The sequence below is a fragment of the Pyrus communis genome, chromosome 6, assembly GCF_041283825.1.
Source record: "Pyrus communis isolate YQ-2024b chromosome 6, ASM4128382v1, whole genome shotgun sequence".
In the NCBI taxonomy this organism is placed as follows: domain Eukaryota; kingdom Viridiplantae; phylum Streptophyta; class Magnoliopsida; order Rosales; family Rosaceae; genus Pyrus; species Pyrus communis.
In genome coordinates this window covers 7,094,650-7,114,038 of record NC_142570.1, presented here as the reverse complement: position 1 = coordinate 7,114,038, position 19,389 = coordinate 7,094,650, and the positions used below count along the sequence as shown (strand labels likewise).

Sequence of the window (19,389 nt, the reverse complement as noted above, 5' to 3'; positions counted from 1 at the left end):
ATTTTTCACATACTTATTTTTTTTCCTTGTATTTTTCTCAACGTTTAGACTGAATAAATTAAAGAGTATCGACAAATAAAAAAGCATGAGTTCACAACAAAATACATGAGTTTAAAAATAAAAATCTATTTAGTAGAAATTCTTACGGCATTTGATATTGTTTTAAAATATAGATTCACGAATTCATTTTTCAATCACATAACTCGTATATATGAATCATTGATAAACTGGTCTGTATAGATACGAATTAATCCAATCTTTAATATTCTTTGCAGACCAAAAGAGTTTAGACCATTTTGAATTGACTTCACCTTGCCTTCTCAATTAAGGAACAACGAGCCTGTAGGGATGCTGTTGGACAGTGACAAAAGTTTAGTGGAAATTCCCTAGCGAGTTTGTGTCTTCTTTCCCCATGTTGGCGAAATGGTATGAGAGATCGTTTCATATTCAAACCTATTTTATGGGTAGTGCGTGGGATGATGAGAAGAACTTTTATGAAACAAATATGTCATTATGATTGTATATTAAACTATATACCTATTATTTTGATTTTTAGTATAATAATGACACATTCGTTGCACGAAAGTTCTTTGCATCATCCCATCTCGTAAACCATTGTAGTTGTTCGATCGAATTGGACAAATTTACCAAAATTTCCTCTAAAGTCGGCCGCTCACTTCATTAAATTTATATAGAAATTTGCTGCCAAAAAAGTTTGAAGATGTTCAAATTAAAGAATCAAGTGGACATAAACTATTTAGATTCTGTAAAGTTGCACTTTAAAATGTAGGAGATAATAAAAAACTCTCCCTTCTCTCTCTACTGAAAACACAAACATTAAAAAAGTCGTAGCCGTCCGCCCTAGCCTTTGGCTTGGTTGCCAGTTGCAACTTACCCCACCCCACCACCCCTTCCCACCCCTCCTCTCTTCACTCTTTTCACTTATCTCTGAGTTTTATCTCAGTTTTTCTTGAGTTTGGTGTCAAAATTTTCTTTTAGATTATGTTTAGATGAAAGAAATAAACTTGAAATTTTGATAAATGTCAGAATTTATAAATTAACATACACCAATTTCCTTGTTTGGATTCATAAACATAGAAATTTAGAATTTTTGGGTGGAAAAAAAAACTTGGAATTGGGACCTCCAATTCCCAAGTTTAAATTTCATATAAATAGGCGTCATTTCTCAATTTCTATCATTGAGAGTTTAAAAATAATAAATTATGTATTCATCTCCATTCTTTTTTAGATTAACCAAACAAAAAATTCACAAATTCTATAAAATAAATCCCGTCATTTCAATTTCCATCATTTTAAAATTCCTTAGGAATCTTAAATTTCTTCATCCAAATAGAGTGTTACTTATCATAGATTTGGGCTTTATTGACACACCCTGACTTAGGATGTCCACCTAGATCCTGAATCGAGCTGTGTTGGTCGACACTCGGAGGGTGACGAAACCATAAAGTATAGTGATGTGAAAAATGTTAATAAATTTAAAACTAAAAATGCCTAATTATAAGAGTGCATTTGTGAGCGGGAATGAACCCCTTTCACACGTGATGTCAGAGCATAAGTAAAGTACAATAAAAGTAGAATGACAATTATATCATCGAAGGTGATCTCCAATACCAAGATTTGCTAAGAATCCTCATCGACACAAAAGCTCAGCCACTTAAACCTGAAGGGGTGAAAAACAAGGGTGAGTGGGCCTAAAAATAAAGCTTTGTAAAAACCTTTTCGAAACATAATAACCCCTCACCGTGAAGCATGTATAGTTTCCAAATATACATACTACGTATAATGTGAAAATACTTACCGTAGCCTGCAATATCTCAAGAATTCAATACGTCACAATATTTCGTAAATAAACGCCTAACATTCAGTAATCACATAATCTCGCATAAACAAACATATCATATTGAGTGCTTATCGACATATGCTGACACACGAGTTCATGCAGAGATATTCTAACATGAACATAATTGTGTGTAATAATGATTTACGCTCTAGTACTACAATCACGTGAAGACTGGCGCTATGCGCATCACATACAAATCATAATTACCTATTGCAATCTAGGACAGGACTGGCACCTATAATGGATCCAAAGTGTGCCACATCCCGACCCGGGCTCCACCACATCTCGGGTTCCGCCTCCACCGTAGCACAATATTGTTTGATTTGGACCCCGACCACGCCCTTACAGTTTTGTTTCTAGGAATTCACATGAGAACTTCCCAGTGGGTCACCTATCCTGGGATTGCTCTTGCATGATCTCTCTTAACTTCGGAGTTCCTATGAAACCCGAAGCCAATGAGCCCCCAGAATGCCTCGTGCTATAAGGAGGTGGGCATGTGCATATAAAGCATAAAGGATCCATTCCCCTGGGCGATGTGGAATCTAACAATCCACCCCCCTTAGGGGCCCGATGCCCTCGTTGACACACTTCTGGCCAGGGATTGGCTCTGATACCAAATTGTCACATCTCGACCGGAGCTCCACCACATCCCGGGCCCCGCTTCCACCATAGCACGATATTGTTCGCTTTGGACCCTGACCACACCCTCATAATTTTGTTTCTGGGAACTTACACGATAACTTCTCAGTGGATCACCTATCCTGAGATTGCTTTCGCGCGATCTCGCTTAACTTCGGAGTTCTTATGGAACCCAAAGCCAGTGAGCTCCCAAAAGGCCTCGTGCTATATGGAGGTGGGCATGTGCATATAATGCATAGAGGATCCACTCCCCTGGGCGATATGGGATCTAACAAAGTGAGCGTACGGTGCAATGTGAACGTACGCGTGAAGCCTGACCCTGGCCCGGGCGAGTACTGACACCAGTATAACACATGATGAGTAGATAACGTAAATATGATCATGCCATAGCAATTCAACAATTCTAGTCAATATAATATTATTCATGACCGTAAATATAATTAAGGCATCCCCTTATAATAAGCTTACATGTGCATCCCGTAGAATTATTTCATAATTTCCTAACAAACGACATTTCTTATAAATATATATGTGGAAACTAACAAATATATATACTACATAAGAGAAAAGCCTCATTCACAGATACTTGCAAGATCACAACCATTCGAACTAGGAAAGCCGAAGTCTTCGATAGTAATCGCACCTAAGCATAATAGTGAGACCCATTAGTAAAACTTAACCAAAATGATTAAATTTGAGAAAACGGAGTGTGGATTCAGAATAACTGCGTCAAAATACACTGATAAGGGTCCCGGGCAAATTTTGTAAAAAGTCAACGTCAACCTTAAAAAGTCAACCGAGCTGTAATTGCGGTCAACTACGTTAAAACTTTGGAATTCCACTAAATGGATGTTAAAAACAAACTCAGGGCATCAAAATTAGCCTATGAGGGTTTTCAAGAAAATTTCGAAAAAGTAAAAAAAAATCAACTATTGGTCAACAGTTTACCTTAATGGAATATTTCATTTTCAAATGAAATATTTTGTTAAAGTTAACTGGAAGGTTAACATAATATTCTAAGGGAATATTCCTTCCTAAATCTTAAATGGATCTGGGTTAAGGGAATTGGGTCATGGGTTTGGGCCGTGGGTTTTGGACTTTTTTTTTTCAATCGAGTTGGGATATGTCCTTTATGCCCTTGCCTCGGCACATATTGTCGCTTCTCCAACGCTTTTCGTCATATTTCTCCTTAGTTTTCCACCATCTCTCTCTCCTCTGGGCGTGCCTCTTCAAACACAAACCTCCATCTCCTCCCACCCTTTCTTTCTACCTTCCTTCCTCATAATCCATCCCCAACTCATCATTTGCTCTAATTTGCAGGCTCCAAACCAAAAATGGATACCAGGTAATCCATTGCCCTCCCTCGCTTCCCCTCCTCCGACCGGCATACCAAATTCTCCTTGAGGCCAAGTGTTTTGCGACTTCAACCAATGTAAGGGTATTTTAGATTCCCATTAGCCTTACCTTCTATCCATGTATTATCGTGTTTGTATATATTTACAGGAATTAGTGAGGAGGACTTGGATTCGGTGACTATTTTTCGGTTTGGCATTTCCAATGAGGAAATCTATTTATGAAGTGCTTATGATTACGGCTTTGTAATTTTTGTGCTACGATGTCTTGGTTGAATTAACCACTCAGTTGTTTTCTCTAGTGTTCCTACCTTGGTGGCTACTGGCAAGATGTTCGTGGTGGTGGTGGGAGCTACACTCTGCATTTGGAAGATAGGGATTAGGGTTTGTTTTTGTTTGTTTGTTTATTGGATTGGGTTGTGTGTTTCTGCATTACCCCAATTTATTTTGGGCTATTTTGCCTTCTTTGAGTTGGCGTGTAATCATTTTTCTACTTAATGAATATTTTTTTCCAATCAAAAGAAAGAAAGAAATTGACACACCCCGACCGAGACCGGAGCGTGCTGGCCGTCGCACAAAGGTGACGTAGCCATGTGCACGTGCGGAAGCTAATAAAGTAGTAATATAAAAGTACGAGTAATTAAAAACTAGCATACAAGGTACTAAAACAAGTGCTAGTAAGTGAGGTACAATTTCAGAGCAGGTCTATAGCAGCCCAAACGAAAAAGACAACAGTAGTACGCCCGAAGGCGACCCTACAATGGGGAGTGTCTGTCAGAAACGCCGGAAAGCCCTCAGGGGAAACCACCGCAACGGCTAAGCAACTAGAACCTGGAGGGGCGCAAAACAAAAGCGTGAGTGGGCAAAAACAAAGCTCTTTGAAAACCATTTAGCAAAATACATTCTAACCCCTCGCCGTAAAACCTGTATACTTCCCAGAAAATAAACATATAACCGTATGTATAAACATGCCAAACATGCTTAAGGGTATGCCATGCCAAAGCCTCATAATGAATGTAAGTGCCCAGGTATAAATCATATCAACATCATAACATCTGGCAGCCGGAGTCACCTAACGTGACCTGTACGGCTGCATCTAGAGCTCAAATCTCAACTCTATAACTGAACCTGCCCACAAGTCGGAACCACTCAAGGTGGTCTGTACGACAGGCCTGGGTGTAACATATATATACGCTCTAGTGCTACGATCACGTGAAGGCTGTGCGAATAATCGCGAGTCACCTACGAGTCGGAACCACCTAATGTGGTCTGTACGACAGGCCTATGCACCTAACTTGGATCCAAGCTGAGCGTGTGGTGCGGGAGGTGAACATCACGTGAAGGACTGTGCCCTACTCTGGGCGGGATCACTAACACCGGGGGTGCAGGTTATGAGCTCTCTAAGTCTCTCAAACTACTGCTGAAAGTAAATATGAATACCACTTACCTGGCACTTACCTGTGCGTCCACAGCACCCAATATGCATATATATGTATGCCACTACTAATGCGTGCAATGATGCATAAACGATAATAATAACATGCATGGCATAAGGCAAATAACCCTTTTTAAATCAATTTCTGGGAATATAAATGTATATAGGTATATACGGAAAACAAAAGCCCACTCACTGGTATGTAGAAGGGTCGTAGCCCCCCTGCCTCGCGTGTGCACGCTCGTCCTCGGGGTACGTGTCACCTAAATGTGAAACAACTATAAAAACGTTAACTTTAAAGCACATAACCAACTTCTCGTAATAACTTCTCATACATTGCTCAAAATGGACAAATGAATATACCAACGTGCTCTACACAACCTCAGGATCACAACCATATTTTTAGAATAATTTTCCTCCGCCGCACGCGCCCCCACGCGCCGGCCAAGGCACGGACCTACGCGCCCCCCACGCCGGCCACGTGCCACGCACACTGACGGTGTCAACAGACGCCATCAGGAATATTCCGTTAAACTGACGGAATATTCCGTTAAACCTAACTGACGCCGTCACTGCCGTTAGGAATATTCCGTTAAACTTAACGGAATATTCTCCTTTCTTCTCCGATCTAACCTCGCCGGACTCCGGCCACCGGAAAACTGGGAAAGTTTAAAACTCACTATTCTCCGTCGTTTTTCATCCATTTTTCACGTATTTTATACCAAAATGAAGCCCTAAACCTCAACTACCACGTTGGACTAGTTTTAGAGCCTAAAAACAACGGAATCAAACTTTCCAAAATATGAAAATTCGGCCAAACTTACAGTTCGTGATTTCGACGTCCAAATCCGTCCAACGATGCACTCCCAAGCTCCTTGGGACCTCACCAACACATCTACAAGCTTCAAATGTCCAAAAACTAAGTAAATTAATGTTGCATGAACAGTACACAATTCGGACCACTTCGAAACGACGTGAAAATGGTAGTTTTCTTACCTGAAAATGGTACCACTAGACTCCTCTCAGCCTCACGAGCTTGATGGTGTACTTGGTTCCCTCGATCTGCTAAGGTTTGAGGGGTTTTGGGGTTTGTCCGTACAGTTTCAATGGAGAAGGGAGGAAGGGAGCACGGGAGAGACAGAGAGAAGACAGAATGAGAGAGAGAGAGAGGGACAATGTCTGTGTGTGGGAGTGTGTGTGTGGTCCAACACATGCCACACCACACAAAACAACCCATAACGTGACAAAAACGAACTAGGGGCAAAGTCGTAATTTCACACGTGCGTTTCGATATTTCCGGGACGGGATGTCACAGAAATGCTAAGGAGACTCTCAAATTGTAACTCTCCGCCACCACATTTTTTTGTATAATATTTTATAATGTTTATGTTGGCATGGAAATTGTGCAAAAAAATTAAAAAAAATGACGGAGAGTCATAGAAAGTCTACTTAACATTTTTTTAAAAAAAGAATCAAGGAGACATTATTTTTCATTTCTTAGTTCTGAGTGCTCTCAAAGTTCTCAACAATGAACATGTACTCAATCAAGTCCCGAAAAGATTGAAGTATAAAGGGCAACCAATAAAAAATGGAATCAAATGTGCTTGAGTTGAGGGTGACCTCACCCTGGATGACAAGGCTGCAGAGAATCCCTTACAAGTGAAAACGCCAAAATAATCTGCTGTAATAACCTAATCCAAATCATGAAATATGGAGGGAAAAGATAGATAAATGAAACATGATCATGAAACAAAAACTGCATACAATCAAGTCCTGAAATTGTTCCACTCCTACAACTATTCAGCATGAAACCAAGCCTGCATACTGTACAACACTATGATGGAGATTGACAAATTAATTAATTTATTTTCTTTTCTCCATCCAAATCATGCATATTACTACATAAAAATAACACACATATCTCTCGTAATCATATATATTTCCGTCACATAAGCCTTGTTTTCTTGTGTAGTAGAGTTACATAAGGCAACACGCATTGACATTATCATCATTGAACATGTTGCTAACTTTGTCATCTCCCCTTTGAGTCACTGGAATGGTCCCATGTTTGTCCCCAACATTGTAGCCATGCCTATAGTAGTTGTAGCTCTCTTTGAATTCATTGGTTGTGTCCTTAAAATAGTCATTTGAAGATGTGAAGTACAATGGAGGGTTGGAGTAGGGCCAGAACTCGGCCCTTTTTCCAGCCCTCCTCACTGCCTTGAGGACTTTGTTGCGATCAACGTACCCAATTACTGTCACCTTTTCCAATGGTAGATTCACATCCACAGAATCAATCCCTGAATACATAATATATACATTTGTGCACATTCATTGCCCTATTCCCAAGTGAAAAAAAGAAAATGAATGATTATTTTGATAGTGTACCTCTGAGCTTGAAAATGGCATTTTTCACCACTCTTTCACAGCCAGTGCAGCACATCCTGACTTTGAGCTCCACAGTCTGTAAAGCAAACACGGTTTCAGAATCTGTTCTCATATTGCAAAAAAGTATGTTTTAGTTTTTCCTTCCTTTCTTTTTATTCCTTCGTTCCTTTTGTTGGTTTCAGACAGCTTAATACTTTAAGCAGTTATTAATTGGAAGCTAAAAGGGGATTAATTAAGAAAAGCCGTGTTGGGATGCAGATTGAACCTGTACCTGGAAGCTAAAAGGGGATTAATTAAGAAAAACCGTGTTGGGATGCAGATTGAAATTGTACCTCATGAATCATGATTAATATTCTTATGTTACAAGAAACATCATTTAATTAAGATATAAATCGATGAATGATTAACGAGATTGGGACATGGTTGCAGATTCTCCATCATGGTTAGTAATTTAGTGTGCTCAAAACATGATCATTACTCTTTGAACCACTTTGAAACGAGGTTTCTCAAATCGATTTCTCTCCACTTGACGAGAAAGATTTGTGTTCTTTGTTTCTCACATAAATAAAACAAATAGTACTTTGAGGGAATATATTTATGTGCGCGCGTGTGTCTGTTTAAGGAGAGAACTTGAGGGAGGAAGAAAAGCCATGCATGGTGAACTTTCATGCTACACATGTGAGATACCTTGAAAAAACGAAGACAAAACAACGGGGATGAAAGCAAACCTGTAGCGAAAGCGGCCGACCCCTTGGCATGCTGTGTTTGATTTTCTTATTGTTGATGAAGCTTTGGTAGTGATGGTGGTGGTGGTGGTGATGATCGTTGTTGTTAAAGTAAGAGTAGCATGCAATGGAAGATATGAAAGAGCCAAATGTTCTGTTTAGTAGGTTTGCCATAACCACAAGTTGTGTATATTTATACGACAGAAGGAAAGATATAACTATAGGGAAACTCTAAGACAAACCCAGGCCTAGAAGATATTCCTGTTTGGATTGGCAAGTGGCATCCTTTATCCCTGAAGTTTGATCTCAGTTTGGTAATAGATTCCAAAGCTGTCTAAAAACAATTCCAACTTAGCAGCTTTGTTGGGGTTTAAAATCTTATGGTTTTAGGGAATAGGACTCCCAAATTATTAGAACTTTAGACAAGGCATGGTATCTAAATCCTCACATTAATGCTTGATATGTAGATCAAGCTAACATGGCTGCTGACACTGAGAAGAGAATATATCATGTCTTCTACGGATATGGATGATCTTACTAAGGAATTGGAAAGATGGGTTTTGATGCAAAGGAAAAAATGTATTCTAAATATATATATATGTATGTATATGTATGTATGTATGTATGTATATTATCTATATATTAACCATCTTTTTAAAAGAAAGTTACTACACAGCAAGCACCTTGTATTTAGAAAGTCTGATAACAAAGTTATATTCCCACATTTCTATTAAGCTATATGCCTTTCTATCCTATATATTGGGGTTTTACATTTTCACAAGCCTATAAAAAATAGAATCTTTAGGTGCATATAGGCATGCGCTCGAGTTTAAATGCTTTTTCTCGAGTTATAGTAGCTACAATATTGCAAGAAATGAAATCGTTAGGCTCTATATACTTTTTAGTTAAAATTATCAGATTGAAGTTCTATCATTAAACTACATAGCTACAAAAGTATAAATAATCACCAAAGTACTAAACAAAATGATGGCAATTTTATTTTTCAGCAGCCATTCACCAGACCAAACACCATCAGAAACAAGTTTTGGGCCATATACATGTGATTTGTTTACACAAAAATCAATTAATTGACATGACTAATTGGTGTGCTTTTGTAGTAGCCACCTTGTCATTTATTTGCTTTTTTAAGTATTATCCTTTGTAGTACTTATAATATAGAAAATAAATGGAAGAATGCTATCCCACGTAATCCTGCATTTGCGTTCTTACCTCTTATTACAGAACAATTCCGGAATAATTCTGGTTTAATGGGAGGGTTTTGATTCTTCATTATTGTTATTCTGCTGCCTTTACCTACATATATTTTGATGACATTTCTGCAGTATGGTTTAAATCTCGGACAAACCATTCGTTGCGCATGACATATCAAACTTCAGGAGACGAACAGTAGAAAAAAAGAATAAGTCGCCTGAATAAATAATTTACGATACCATGCATAATGCATCGAGTTCTTTTATTTCTATTTTTTAATTGTTTCCTGATATATTCTCTTCTAACAAGTATTATACGTTATTGTCATTCATATAAGTCGAACCTGAGACATCTTCTAACAGGTGAAGAAAGATACTACTAATCCGTAATACTAATTTTTCAAATCAAACACTTCACATGTATTCCTAGTAGTCTAGTACTGTTGGTGTTGGACAGTTGGAAAGGCAGGGCGCAATACACACGTAAAATCTTAGAGGTTCTTCTATAATAATCCCAACATCCCAGTAATATCTTGCAGCAGATGAGATGAGAGATTCTGTCCAAGAGAATATGGTGATGTAGTTACAGTGATCGCTTTTTGCCATACAATGTGCTCACAGATGCCTGGTTTTCTACATATAATTTTAATACAACTTTGAATGAGATTAAAGAATTAGCTGGAGACTTACAGCTGCAACCAGAATTTTGTCTGCTTCAAATCAGAAAATTCCAGAGTTGAGGCGTAGTCGACATGAAGAGCATGTTTGCGCTTCCTCAAAATTTAGAGCCCATTTGATTATCATTTTAAGTTTTTGATTTTTTGTGTTTAAGATATAATTAAAGAAAATACATGGAGAAGTGAAGGATGAAAAATGGTAATGGGAGAAAGGAGAAGAATTACAGAAAAATGAACAGAATCTTAAAAGTGATAATTAATAACTCACAATAGTTCAGTTTTTGGTTTTTAACTTTTATGTATATAGCTTTCCTGGAACGTTTCTTCTATATATCTCCCCACAACCTTCCTCCACTCTATTTTCTTCATTTCTCTCATGTATTTTCCCTCCATTTTAAGCACAAATTATGTAAACAAAAAACGAAATGGTTATCAAATAAAAAGAGAATCATGTCGCTTCTACCTGACAGTAATAAGTATTTTTAAATATTTTAAAACTTCTTGTCAGTTGAAATAAATTGATTTTTAAACAATTTATCCAAGGGTAATGGGCGGGAAATTCCCCCGTGCTAAATTTTGGGCAGGCCATTCTTTGCACAGAAGATAGTGATGTCGGTTCTATTCGACAGTGTATTTAAAACCGACACAGAGAGATTCGGTGAGGGATTTGAGGGGAAATTACAAAGAGATAAATACAAAGGGAGGGATTGGGGGATTTGACGATGGTTACAGAGAAAGAAAAAGTGAGGGTGGGAGGGGGGGGCTAATTTTTGGGTTCTTCCTTCCAGATTTTTTCTGTAAAACCTTTTGGGTGCAATTTAATTTCCTTCCCCTTTTCCATGAAAGAAAATTTTGAACCCCACAGCTCAAAACTCACTCATATGTCACCCCTCCTTGGCTTGCCATTCTACTCATCTCCCGGTTGTTCTTTCTCTCCGTTCGATTGGATTTCAGTGAGTTCTTTGTTGTCCTCATGATTTCCCAGTGGGATTGAAATTTCGGACTTTGTGGTACTCTCTCTCTCTCTCTCTCTCTCTCTCTCTCTCTCTCCCCCCTTCCTATATGTATGAATTGAGTTTTGAAGTGTGTGCAAGTGAGTGTGTTCTCTAACCAAGCTTTCAAGGGGAACCCATTAACGGTTTGCTTGCTAGGGGATTACAGAGACTACCATAATAGGTGAGAACTATATCTACTTGAGCAATCATTCCTTTTAGAATAGTCTCAAAAATTCATCATATATCAATAATGTCTAAGCTTTACGAATTCACTTGTAGAAATGGAGCAGATATCATGCCTTGACAATTTGGAAGATGACACCCAAAATTTAGCATGTGGGAACGGGTAAAATTTGAAGACCTCAGAAACGGGTGAAATTTTCTTTTGAACTCTTATGAATGTATATTGGCAGATAATTATTAGTTTTGTTTATTTTTATTTATTCAAAAATTGAAATTGTCATTTTTATATATTTTTTAATTATTAACATATTTTCTGTCGGTTATGAACCATAAAATGTGTCTTTATCCGACAGGAAGAAAGTGTTAGCTTTATTTATTTTTATTTATTAATGGTTAGTGGTGTCAGTTAGGAGTGACACAAACTTGCTTTATCTGACAGTCTATCTCAATATTTAATGTCACCTGTAACCAACACTACTGTTCTTTTTTTATTTTAAAACGCTTTGCATTTTCTTGGCTATTTAAGGAGACTAACCAACATCCACTACAACAGAACTAGTCTTTTGCAGCACACAAAGAGCGCCATAAACGGTTATCACATCATGAGCCCTCAAGCAGTAAAAGCCCATGTCATAAAAGATGTTTTGTCAAACACGACGTACTCTACTAGCCGTGAATAATTTAAGCAAAACACGTCGTAAATTCCTTTCAAGGCATGCCTTGCGTGCCTTAATTGGTATTAGATAAGACATTAATGGAGTGTCATAATATTGTGAAAACAATTACGACATACCTATGTGCCGTAATTTATATCTGATACGGCATTTGTTGAGTGTCATAATATTGTGAAGGCCATTACGACATACGTAGTACATCATAAAAATAGACTACCATAAACAATTATTGCTAGTTTTACATCTGTAATTTACATTTATTTTAACAATTCATTTTTTATAAACTTCACTTCATAACATCTAAATAAATATTGTAAAGAATACGATAAAAAGATAACAATAATGATCATAAACACATTAAACTCAAAATACTTGGATTAATTAGTAGAAATTGTCAATTACAGTACAATTGGAAGTTTTCACACAGACAAAAAATTTGAATTGTTTTGTTCCTCTTACAACTGACGTACATCCTAAAGTTGACAGAGAAAACTAATGATGGCTACAAAGTAGCATCATACCAAAAAAGCAATCTCCCAAGCACATTCTCCATGTCCAAAGAGCATCCAAGTGATCACAAAAGTGCACCATACCAACAAAAAACAAAGCAATTCCTTAAGAAGTGTTGGGCTAATTCTCAAACCTGTAGGACCAAAATATATATAGCTAGTAAGTAATAGAAAAACAAGAAATACTAAAGTCGAAATTTATATAAATTTAGTGAACCATCGCCACCAAAATTAGTATATTTCAGTCAAGAGCTAGTAAAAGGAGACGAGTTCAATTGGCCATGCGGTTGTACTAAGAAGTGCGTCATCGAGAAGAAAAACTCACGTGTTGGTAGAGGTAAGTTTATCCCAGGTACAAGTCTCACTAGTTGGAAAAAAGTTACTTTTAGATCAGTGCAAAGCCACAATCATCAAACTATAACATAAGCTTTTAACTATTTTGCATCTAACATAAAAGGAAGTAAAAGCCAATGCTTACACGCAACTGAGCAGCTGATATATATGAGAACGAACACTAATAATAACACCAACAAACAGAAAAGGCGTAGCTTAACACTAATAAATAGGAAAAAAAAAAAAAATCATCCATGGTGGCTCACAAAGTCTATGCCTCCATACCTGTGCTCCATGATCTTCATCACTTCAACAAACTTCTCCGGAGAGAACTGCATGAAAAGCATATGTTCGATAAATGAATTCCTTACCGAGGTGCTTTTCTAATTTATCAAGCGTTATAATTCGACCAACCTTCCATTGGATAATAAATGGTCTAATATTTCAATTGCACTCAATTAAACGTGGTGTAATCATTCGTTATATGGGGTTTAGTGACATTATTAAATGCATATCATGCATGACAAAGTTCAGGACAGAGGAAAAATGGCTTTCGTGGTGCCAAGGATTTCAACATGGCAAGTTCAAAAACAAAGTTATGAGCATTATGATTTATTGGAATCACATTGTAACCAAGATTACGTAAAGATGCAAGCATTACTTGAGAAAAAGAAAACTTGTCCGTATATTGAATGGTACGACAATGCTTATAGAAAAAGAAGGAAAAGAACTAGTACATCATGTCTTGCCTTCAACTTCTCTCCAACATTCATCACGGCTGCAATGTTCTCCAAGCTAAAGGGCCATTGATCAGCATTGAGACGCAATGAGAACATGGTTGCAGTTGAGCCACTTTCATAAGAGAACAGTATCACGCGCTTGCCATCCTGTTATCAAGCAAAACTTGTTAGACCAAAATTTTCAGGTCGACAAGTCGAGCCTTTTGGATAAGAAATTTATGGCATTTACCAATGAGCTGTGCTTGTTGTGAAGAAGGGATACAAATGCCACATAAAGATATGCAGTGTACATGTTTCCAACTTGCTTTGGTACAAAGTAGTTGGTACAACCTTAGCATCTTCGTAAAGGGGCTTAGCAACTTGCTGGGATGCCTGTAGTTAAATAAATAGTGAACGAAGATTAGCAGATATAAGTCAAAACGATGCTCACAATCAAAAGAATCGAGAATGTTGCAAGTATCATAGGCTAAGCCACCCAATTTGATTGGTGGGGGAAATCAAATGGCTTGCCCAAGAGACTCATTTCCAATCTTTTTTTCAAATACAAAGCACTTAAAGAATTATGATTCAAATTTCACAGCAACTCAAGGGCAAGCAAACAACTTTCGTTTTCAACAACTATCAGCAATTCCTTGGTGACACGATGAGGGAAATCATACCACCTACTCCTAAACTGCAGAAAACTATCCAGAAATTCATGAAACGATGTATCACTAGCCACTGACAAGAATGGGGCAGCAGCAACACAAAAACAGTGAAAATATTAACAACAAATTGATTATTCGGTGTTAAGTTTTCAGCTTTTGCGAGTCGAGATGTAATTGACATAGCAGTAATTTTACCTTGTCGCCAAAACTCCTTAGGTTTAACTTCAGCTAGCGAGAGAGCTCTCTGTTAAGAAGATCCACCACTCGCTGCGACTGCAGGGCGTTCAATTCGCCTTCGTCAGCACCGGGCCCAGCCGCCACCGCCTCGTACTGGGGCAAGTAATTTACGAAATTGCCATCCCGAGCTCTGCTCGGCACCCACTCACCTTTCTCCCACATCTGAACCCTGCTCCCCGACGGCTGCGCCGTAGCAGCAGTGGAAGTTTCGGGCATTGGATTGCTGCTTGAAGAGCGATTGGTGGATTGAGGTGAAGAGCGTGGGATTGGGATTTGGATTGGGCTCTCGAGGGATTGGATTGTTGTGGTCTGGATTCCTGGGGACGAAGATCTTTTGGGGTTTTGGGAAACCCTTGCCTCCGGCGGGTCGCAGGTGAGAATTTCGGTTCGACATGCTCTACCTCGCGCTGAGTCCGATCCGATTTCTATTGAGGGCAAGTGAGACTCAGAGAGAGTTCGACGTGGATCCGCGTGTCGTCGCGCTAAAGAGAGACTGAGAGATGAGATCAGCGGTTCAAGGAGAGTAAAGTGAATTGGAATCGTCTTAAAAGATTGAAGTTTGATAATTCATTAAGGCGCCATTACTTCCCGCTATAGATTTGGGAAGGAATCTGAAAAGATACCCATTATTTACGACGTGTTACGCGCCACAAAAGATAGGAACCTCAACATATGAAAATTTTATTTTACGACATAACGTGAATATTTTTATTTAACGACTGGCACAAAAGTGATGCAGTGAATGCAAGATTATTCGCAAGTATTACGACATAAACCTTATGAATGTCGTGGATAATATTATTTAAGGCATGCTAGTACTAAATGCCGTATATTTCAAGTCATAAAAGGTCCAAATTGTTGTAGTGATCAAAAGTCTTTTCGTGACGTAAGCAATGATGTTGGTTCTTTTATCCTCCAGTACATGATGTTGTGTCGGATTTTTGCTAATATCCAACAATAATAGGCTTTTGTTGTCGTTTTTTCAAATGACACTAATGGGTACTTTTGTAGTAGTGACCTAGTCATGAGAGACATAAACCTTATCATTCATAAAAGAAAGAAACAATAACAAGCATAGAGCTAGGTCAGTAACCTAACCACTCTTGAAAGAAAGGTACAAGGGAAAGAGAAGGAGGAGGTTAGGCGGTGGGGGTGGACATGAAATCTAACTCTTTCAAACAAAACCTAGCTAATAGGTAAGAACCTGCAAAACAAATTGCAAAACCCCAAAAACAAATGATTAGGGAAAATAAACCACACATTAAGAAGGTGAGACAAACTTGTATACAATGATGTGTTTGACCCTATGCAGAAAAAAGACTTGCATACACTAGAATGCTCCATGCGGGACAATCGTGTGGATACCGTCACACTGGCATACCTTTATGTTCACGGATATCAATTGACAAATTGATTTTACTTGTTGAAGTTAATCCACCACTTCTTGGTTAGCTTCACCAGAAAGATATTTTCCCTTAGATGAAAATATTACAATTTTACATCGCTAAAGAGAAAGCTCTTCAGGTTCCAATTTGTGGTCGTTTGTTACTTAAATTTCACACAAAATCATACAAAAACTAGAGTTGTCCCTGACAATCTAGTGGGAAATTTACACAAAATCATGTGAGATGTAACTTGGTTACTAAAGCTGGTCCATTTTGTAAGTCCAAACACATGGGAACTCAACAAAACTTCCTGGACTTGCATGGTCCATAAAAATAAAGGTGGAACATATTCTGCATCACCCACTTGAGTTCCTCCTGTCCCCAGAAAATTGTGTTCATGTCAATGGTTTCCTTCTGTGGTTCTCAACATGTTTTTCCTTCCATCCATATGTGGAATTAATCTTTGCCACTTTTAAGCCCATCACTACCTCAGGTCTTCTTTTTTTGGCTATAATATTGTACTTTATTGCCAAAACAGCGTCGGGTTTATCCAGAGAATAAACTTTTCCAAACCCTAGATGTAGTGGTAATATCATCGTATTTATAAAATTAATTAATATAAAGGTGATAGGACCAACTAACTACAATGTGAAGTATATCTTGAATTTTATGCATGAGCAAACAATATGTAGATTAGGTTCACTATATGAAGATATCACGTGCTGGCTGCTCCTTATTCTCTGTTGTATATTATTTCCTACGCATTTAGACATTGAAGCCTTGTATGGATATTGTAGATTGTACCTTATGAAGTCAGCACCTGACAAAACGATGTTTTCAAAACATGACCATCTTGATGTTGAGGGGAATACTCATGTAGACTGAGCTGAATCTACCAGTGACAAACGATATACTTTAGACTATTTTGCTTTCGTTGAAGGAAATTGCTACATGGCGAAGTAAGAGCATAAAGAGGTTATTAGGTCGTGGTCAAGTTGAAGTTGAGTACTGATCCTTTTTATGATGAAACATCACATCTATGGAATTGGATGAGTGAAAAATATCGAATTTCCCTAACTTTCATTTGTAATTGTTTTTTTTTTTTTTTTTTTTTTTTGTCAAATGTGTTTTGTTGGGAGATTATAAATTTGGTTGCATTATATAACTTGGCATGTCACATCATGTGCCACATAAGATGATTTATATTTTCAGTCTTTAAAAATAATCTCTCTAGCATTCCCCAAAATTCTAGACTTTGTACTTTTAAAATTCAATAAATGAGAAGGAAATGTCACGTTTTAACACTAACAACAGTTTTCCAAAGCCTTATGGACATTTTTTGGCCGACAAGACTAGGTACTCATGTCTACATGAATTGGGAGAGCAGAATTCTGCATGATCTCCCGCCAACTGTTAATACAGAAGACCTCACTACAAAAGCAAAGGTTCAAACCTAACTTGCTGCCCAAGTCGTGTGGTATTGGACTAGGGTTATTGGACTCTCTAGCTATCTTTTGTGGCCCAAGTTGGAGGGTACTTCTCCTTGTTGTGGCTGCTTGGTCAAAGGGCTGTGAATCAAGACAGTCGTGGACTGGAAGTTCAATATACTACTGTCTTTTGAAAGATTACTTAATGGGCTTATAATTTTTAGGATGATTATCCATGAATTCCCTAACATAACAAATCATGGACAAATTTCTTAGATTCTCCTTTTCATTTACAAATGATATATCACCAGAGAAGAAATGTTTCAGTCTCAAAACCTCGTACGCGACAAATGCTCTTACTAACTTGAGCTACTAACTTCTTTCCTTTTGGAGTGAAAACCGTCTTCAAATCAGAAGAGTAAAAGTCGTCTATTTGGCAAGAGAATAAGGATAGTGGCGCTAACTCTTAAAACAAAATATAATAAGGAAAGGATAAGAGTAATGATAATGACAACATGACAATGATAATGGAAGAATCATTATCCATACCTAAAAATTTGATTAAATCGTTCTTGTAATTAGTACATGGGTTAGACAATGTATGAAATTAATAATTACTAATCCAAGATTATTATAGGTGATTGGATTACAATGAAATGAATCCTCCCAGAACAATGAAGGAGTTTCTCACTCATTAATTTATAATGATTATAATAAAATCCGAAATATGAAATTGATACATGTTCATATTTCTACTAATTAATGAAACACTCTTTGTCAATCCAAAGAGGATGAAAAAACAACTTAGTCTTCTATCACATAAAAAAAATGATGAGCAATAATGTAATTTCACAGGTCCAAATTTTACTGTTTTTTATTGAAGCTTTACCTGTTACATTCCACATCACTGGAAAAATGGGTAGAATCAAACCCGGAATGTGATGGGAGCTCAAGCCGGAATGTGACATCACCTATAAATAATGTTAAAATATCTCTAATATTAAAAATAAAAAAAAACCCCTCACTTCCCTCACGTTCTCTCTCCCTCTACCTCTCTCCTTCTCATTTTCTAAAAAAATGTGTAAACAAATGCTAGTAAAGTTTATGTTAAAGTTCTACGATGCACCTTTGCATTTCGGTTCATTGGACTGCTGGATTCGCATGACTGGATTTTAACCGTTCTAATCTATCCGTTCAAATATCGATGCATTCCAAAGTTATTAACTTTAAAGAATACAGAACAAAGTACAGTTGCCATTTCATCCACCAAAAGGCAATCAAATTTACGCCAACTTAGTAAAAATAACTCCAAATATTTACACAAAACCAGAAACCCGCATCACAATTCCAAAAAGAAAATTAAAAAACAAAAACAACTAACAAGGAAGCCTTAGATACAAAACAAAACAAAAAAAAAAAAAAAAAAAAAAAAAGAAGCCTTGTTCTTGAATGGTTAAGCAGCAGGGGCTCCAATCAAAGGAGGAGGAGGATGTTGCGGGTAGGTAGAAGCGAACGGAAGACTCCTCAGGATCAGAAACCGAACCCTCCTCGGAAAAGGGGCCGAGTGAAACAAATGCTCCAAAACCCTCGCCAGCAACACCGTGTACTCCTTCATCAGCTCCGTCACCACCGCCACCAAAATCATTTTTTTTTTCAAATTTTCTCGCTTACCCAATTAATAACTCAAATAACCCAAATCAAAGAAGCAAGCTTTTGAGTCTGGAAATTCCTCACCTTCTCTCTCTAGATCTTCACTCTCTCTCTCTCTAGATTCTGGTGTTTGACAATTTATAGGAAGTACAAAACGAGTGAAAGTAGGTGGTGGGTAGTGGATTTATGCGGAAGGACATGTGATCTCATATGGTTTTGGTTTTGGTTTTGGTTTTGGATTTGGGTTTGGGGATTTTCCAGCGGCGCCCACGGCTCCCCTATCTAAATGTCCAGGAACTTTCCAGACTTTCCAGTGTGCTT

General features: G+C 37.7%; 3 protein-coding genes across 10 annotated transcripts; all 3 read right to left on the bottom strand.

The window, feature by feature from the left end:
• Positions 1–7,011: 7,011 nt before the first annotated feature.
• On the bottom strand, positions 7,012–8,831 carry LOC137709673 (heavy metal-associated isoprenylated plant protein 30). Its single transcript, XM_068448660.2, has 3 exons — positions 8,404–8,831; positions 7,676–7,751; positions 7,012–7,587 (listed from the first exon to the last, which is right to left on the bottom strand). The coding sequence occupies exons 1-3, from the start codon at positions 8,572–8,574 to the stop codon at positions 7,265–7,267; spliced, it is 570 nt and encodes a 189-aa protein (XP_068304761.2). The 5' UTR covers positions 8,575–8,831; the 3' UTR covers positions 7,012–7,264.
• A 3,666-nt stretch (positions 8,832–12,497) lies between these two features.
• On the bottom strand, positions 12,498–15,245 carry LOC137711542 (hydroxymethylglutaryl-CoA synthase-like). 8 transcript variants are annotated; one of them, XM_088695651.1, is made up of 6 exons: positions 14,565–15,211; positions 13,952–14,094; positions 13,720–13,869; positions 13,268–13,314; positions 12,975–13,013; positions 12,498–12,783 (listed from the first exon to the last, which is right to left on the bottom strand). In XM_088695651.1, exons 2-6 carry the CDS (start codon positions 14,012–14,014, stop codon positions 12,771–12,773), a joined length of 312 nt encoding a protein of 103 aa, XP_088551777.1. In that variant the 5' UTR covers positions 14,015–14,094; positions 14,565–15,211; the 3' UTR covers positions 12,498–12,770. The 8 variants fall into 8 exon arrangements, 7 of the variants coding, with proteins under 7 accessions (XP_088551777.1, XP_088551778.1, XP_088551780.1 ...); XM_088695652.1 differs by having other exon boundaries at positions 13,732–13,869; XM_088695654.1 differs by lacking the exon at positions 12,975–13,013 and having other exon boundaries at positions 13,249–13,314; positions 14,565–15,210.
• A 3,419-nt stretch (positions 15,246–18,664) lies between these two features.
• Positions 18,665–19,389, bottom strand: LOC137711745 (uncharacterized). The gene has a single exon (XM_068451000.2). It carries the CDS (start codon positions 19,061–19,063, stop codon positions 18,872–18,874), a length of 192 nt encoding a protein of 63 aa, XP_068307101.1. The 5' UTR covers positions 19,064–19,389; the 3' UTR covers positions 18,665–18,871.

Bases quoted from the DNA above. Each gene is read 5' to 3' on its own strand.
- LOC137709673 (XM_068448660.2), bottom strand. From the start codon at position 8,574: ATGGCAAACCTACTAAACAGAACATTTGGCTCTTTCATATCTTCCATT. The intron at 7,752-8,403 runs GTTTGCTTTCAT...TTTGCTTTACAG, and splicing joins GTCGGCCGCTTTCGCTACAG to ACTGTGGAGCTCAAAGTCAG. The intron at 7,588-7,675 runs GTACACTATCAA...TTATGTATTCAG, and splicing joins TGCCATTTTCAAGCTCAGAG to GGATTGATTCTGTGGATGTG.
- LOC137711542 (XM_088695651.1), bottom strand. From the start codon at position 14,014: ATGTACACTGCATATCTTTATGTGGCATTTGTATCCCTTCTTCACAAC. The intron at 13,315-13,719 runs GTACTAGTTCTT...CTTTTCATGCAG, and splicing joins AGTTGAAGGCAAGACATGAT to TTCTCTCCGGAGAAGTTTGT. The intron at 13,014-13,267 runs GTATGGAGGCAT...TTTTCCAACTAG, and splicing joins ATGAAGATCATGGAGCACAG to TGAGACTTGTACCTGGGATA.
- LOC137711745 (XM_068451000.2), bottom strand. From the start codon at position 19,063: ATGATTTTGGTGGCGGTGGTGACGGAGCTGATGAAGGAGTACACGGTG.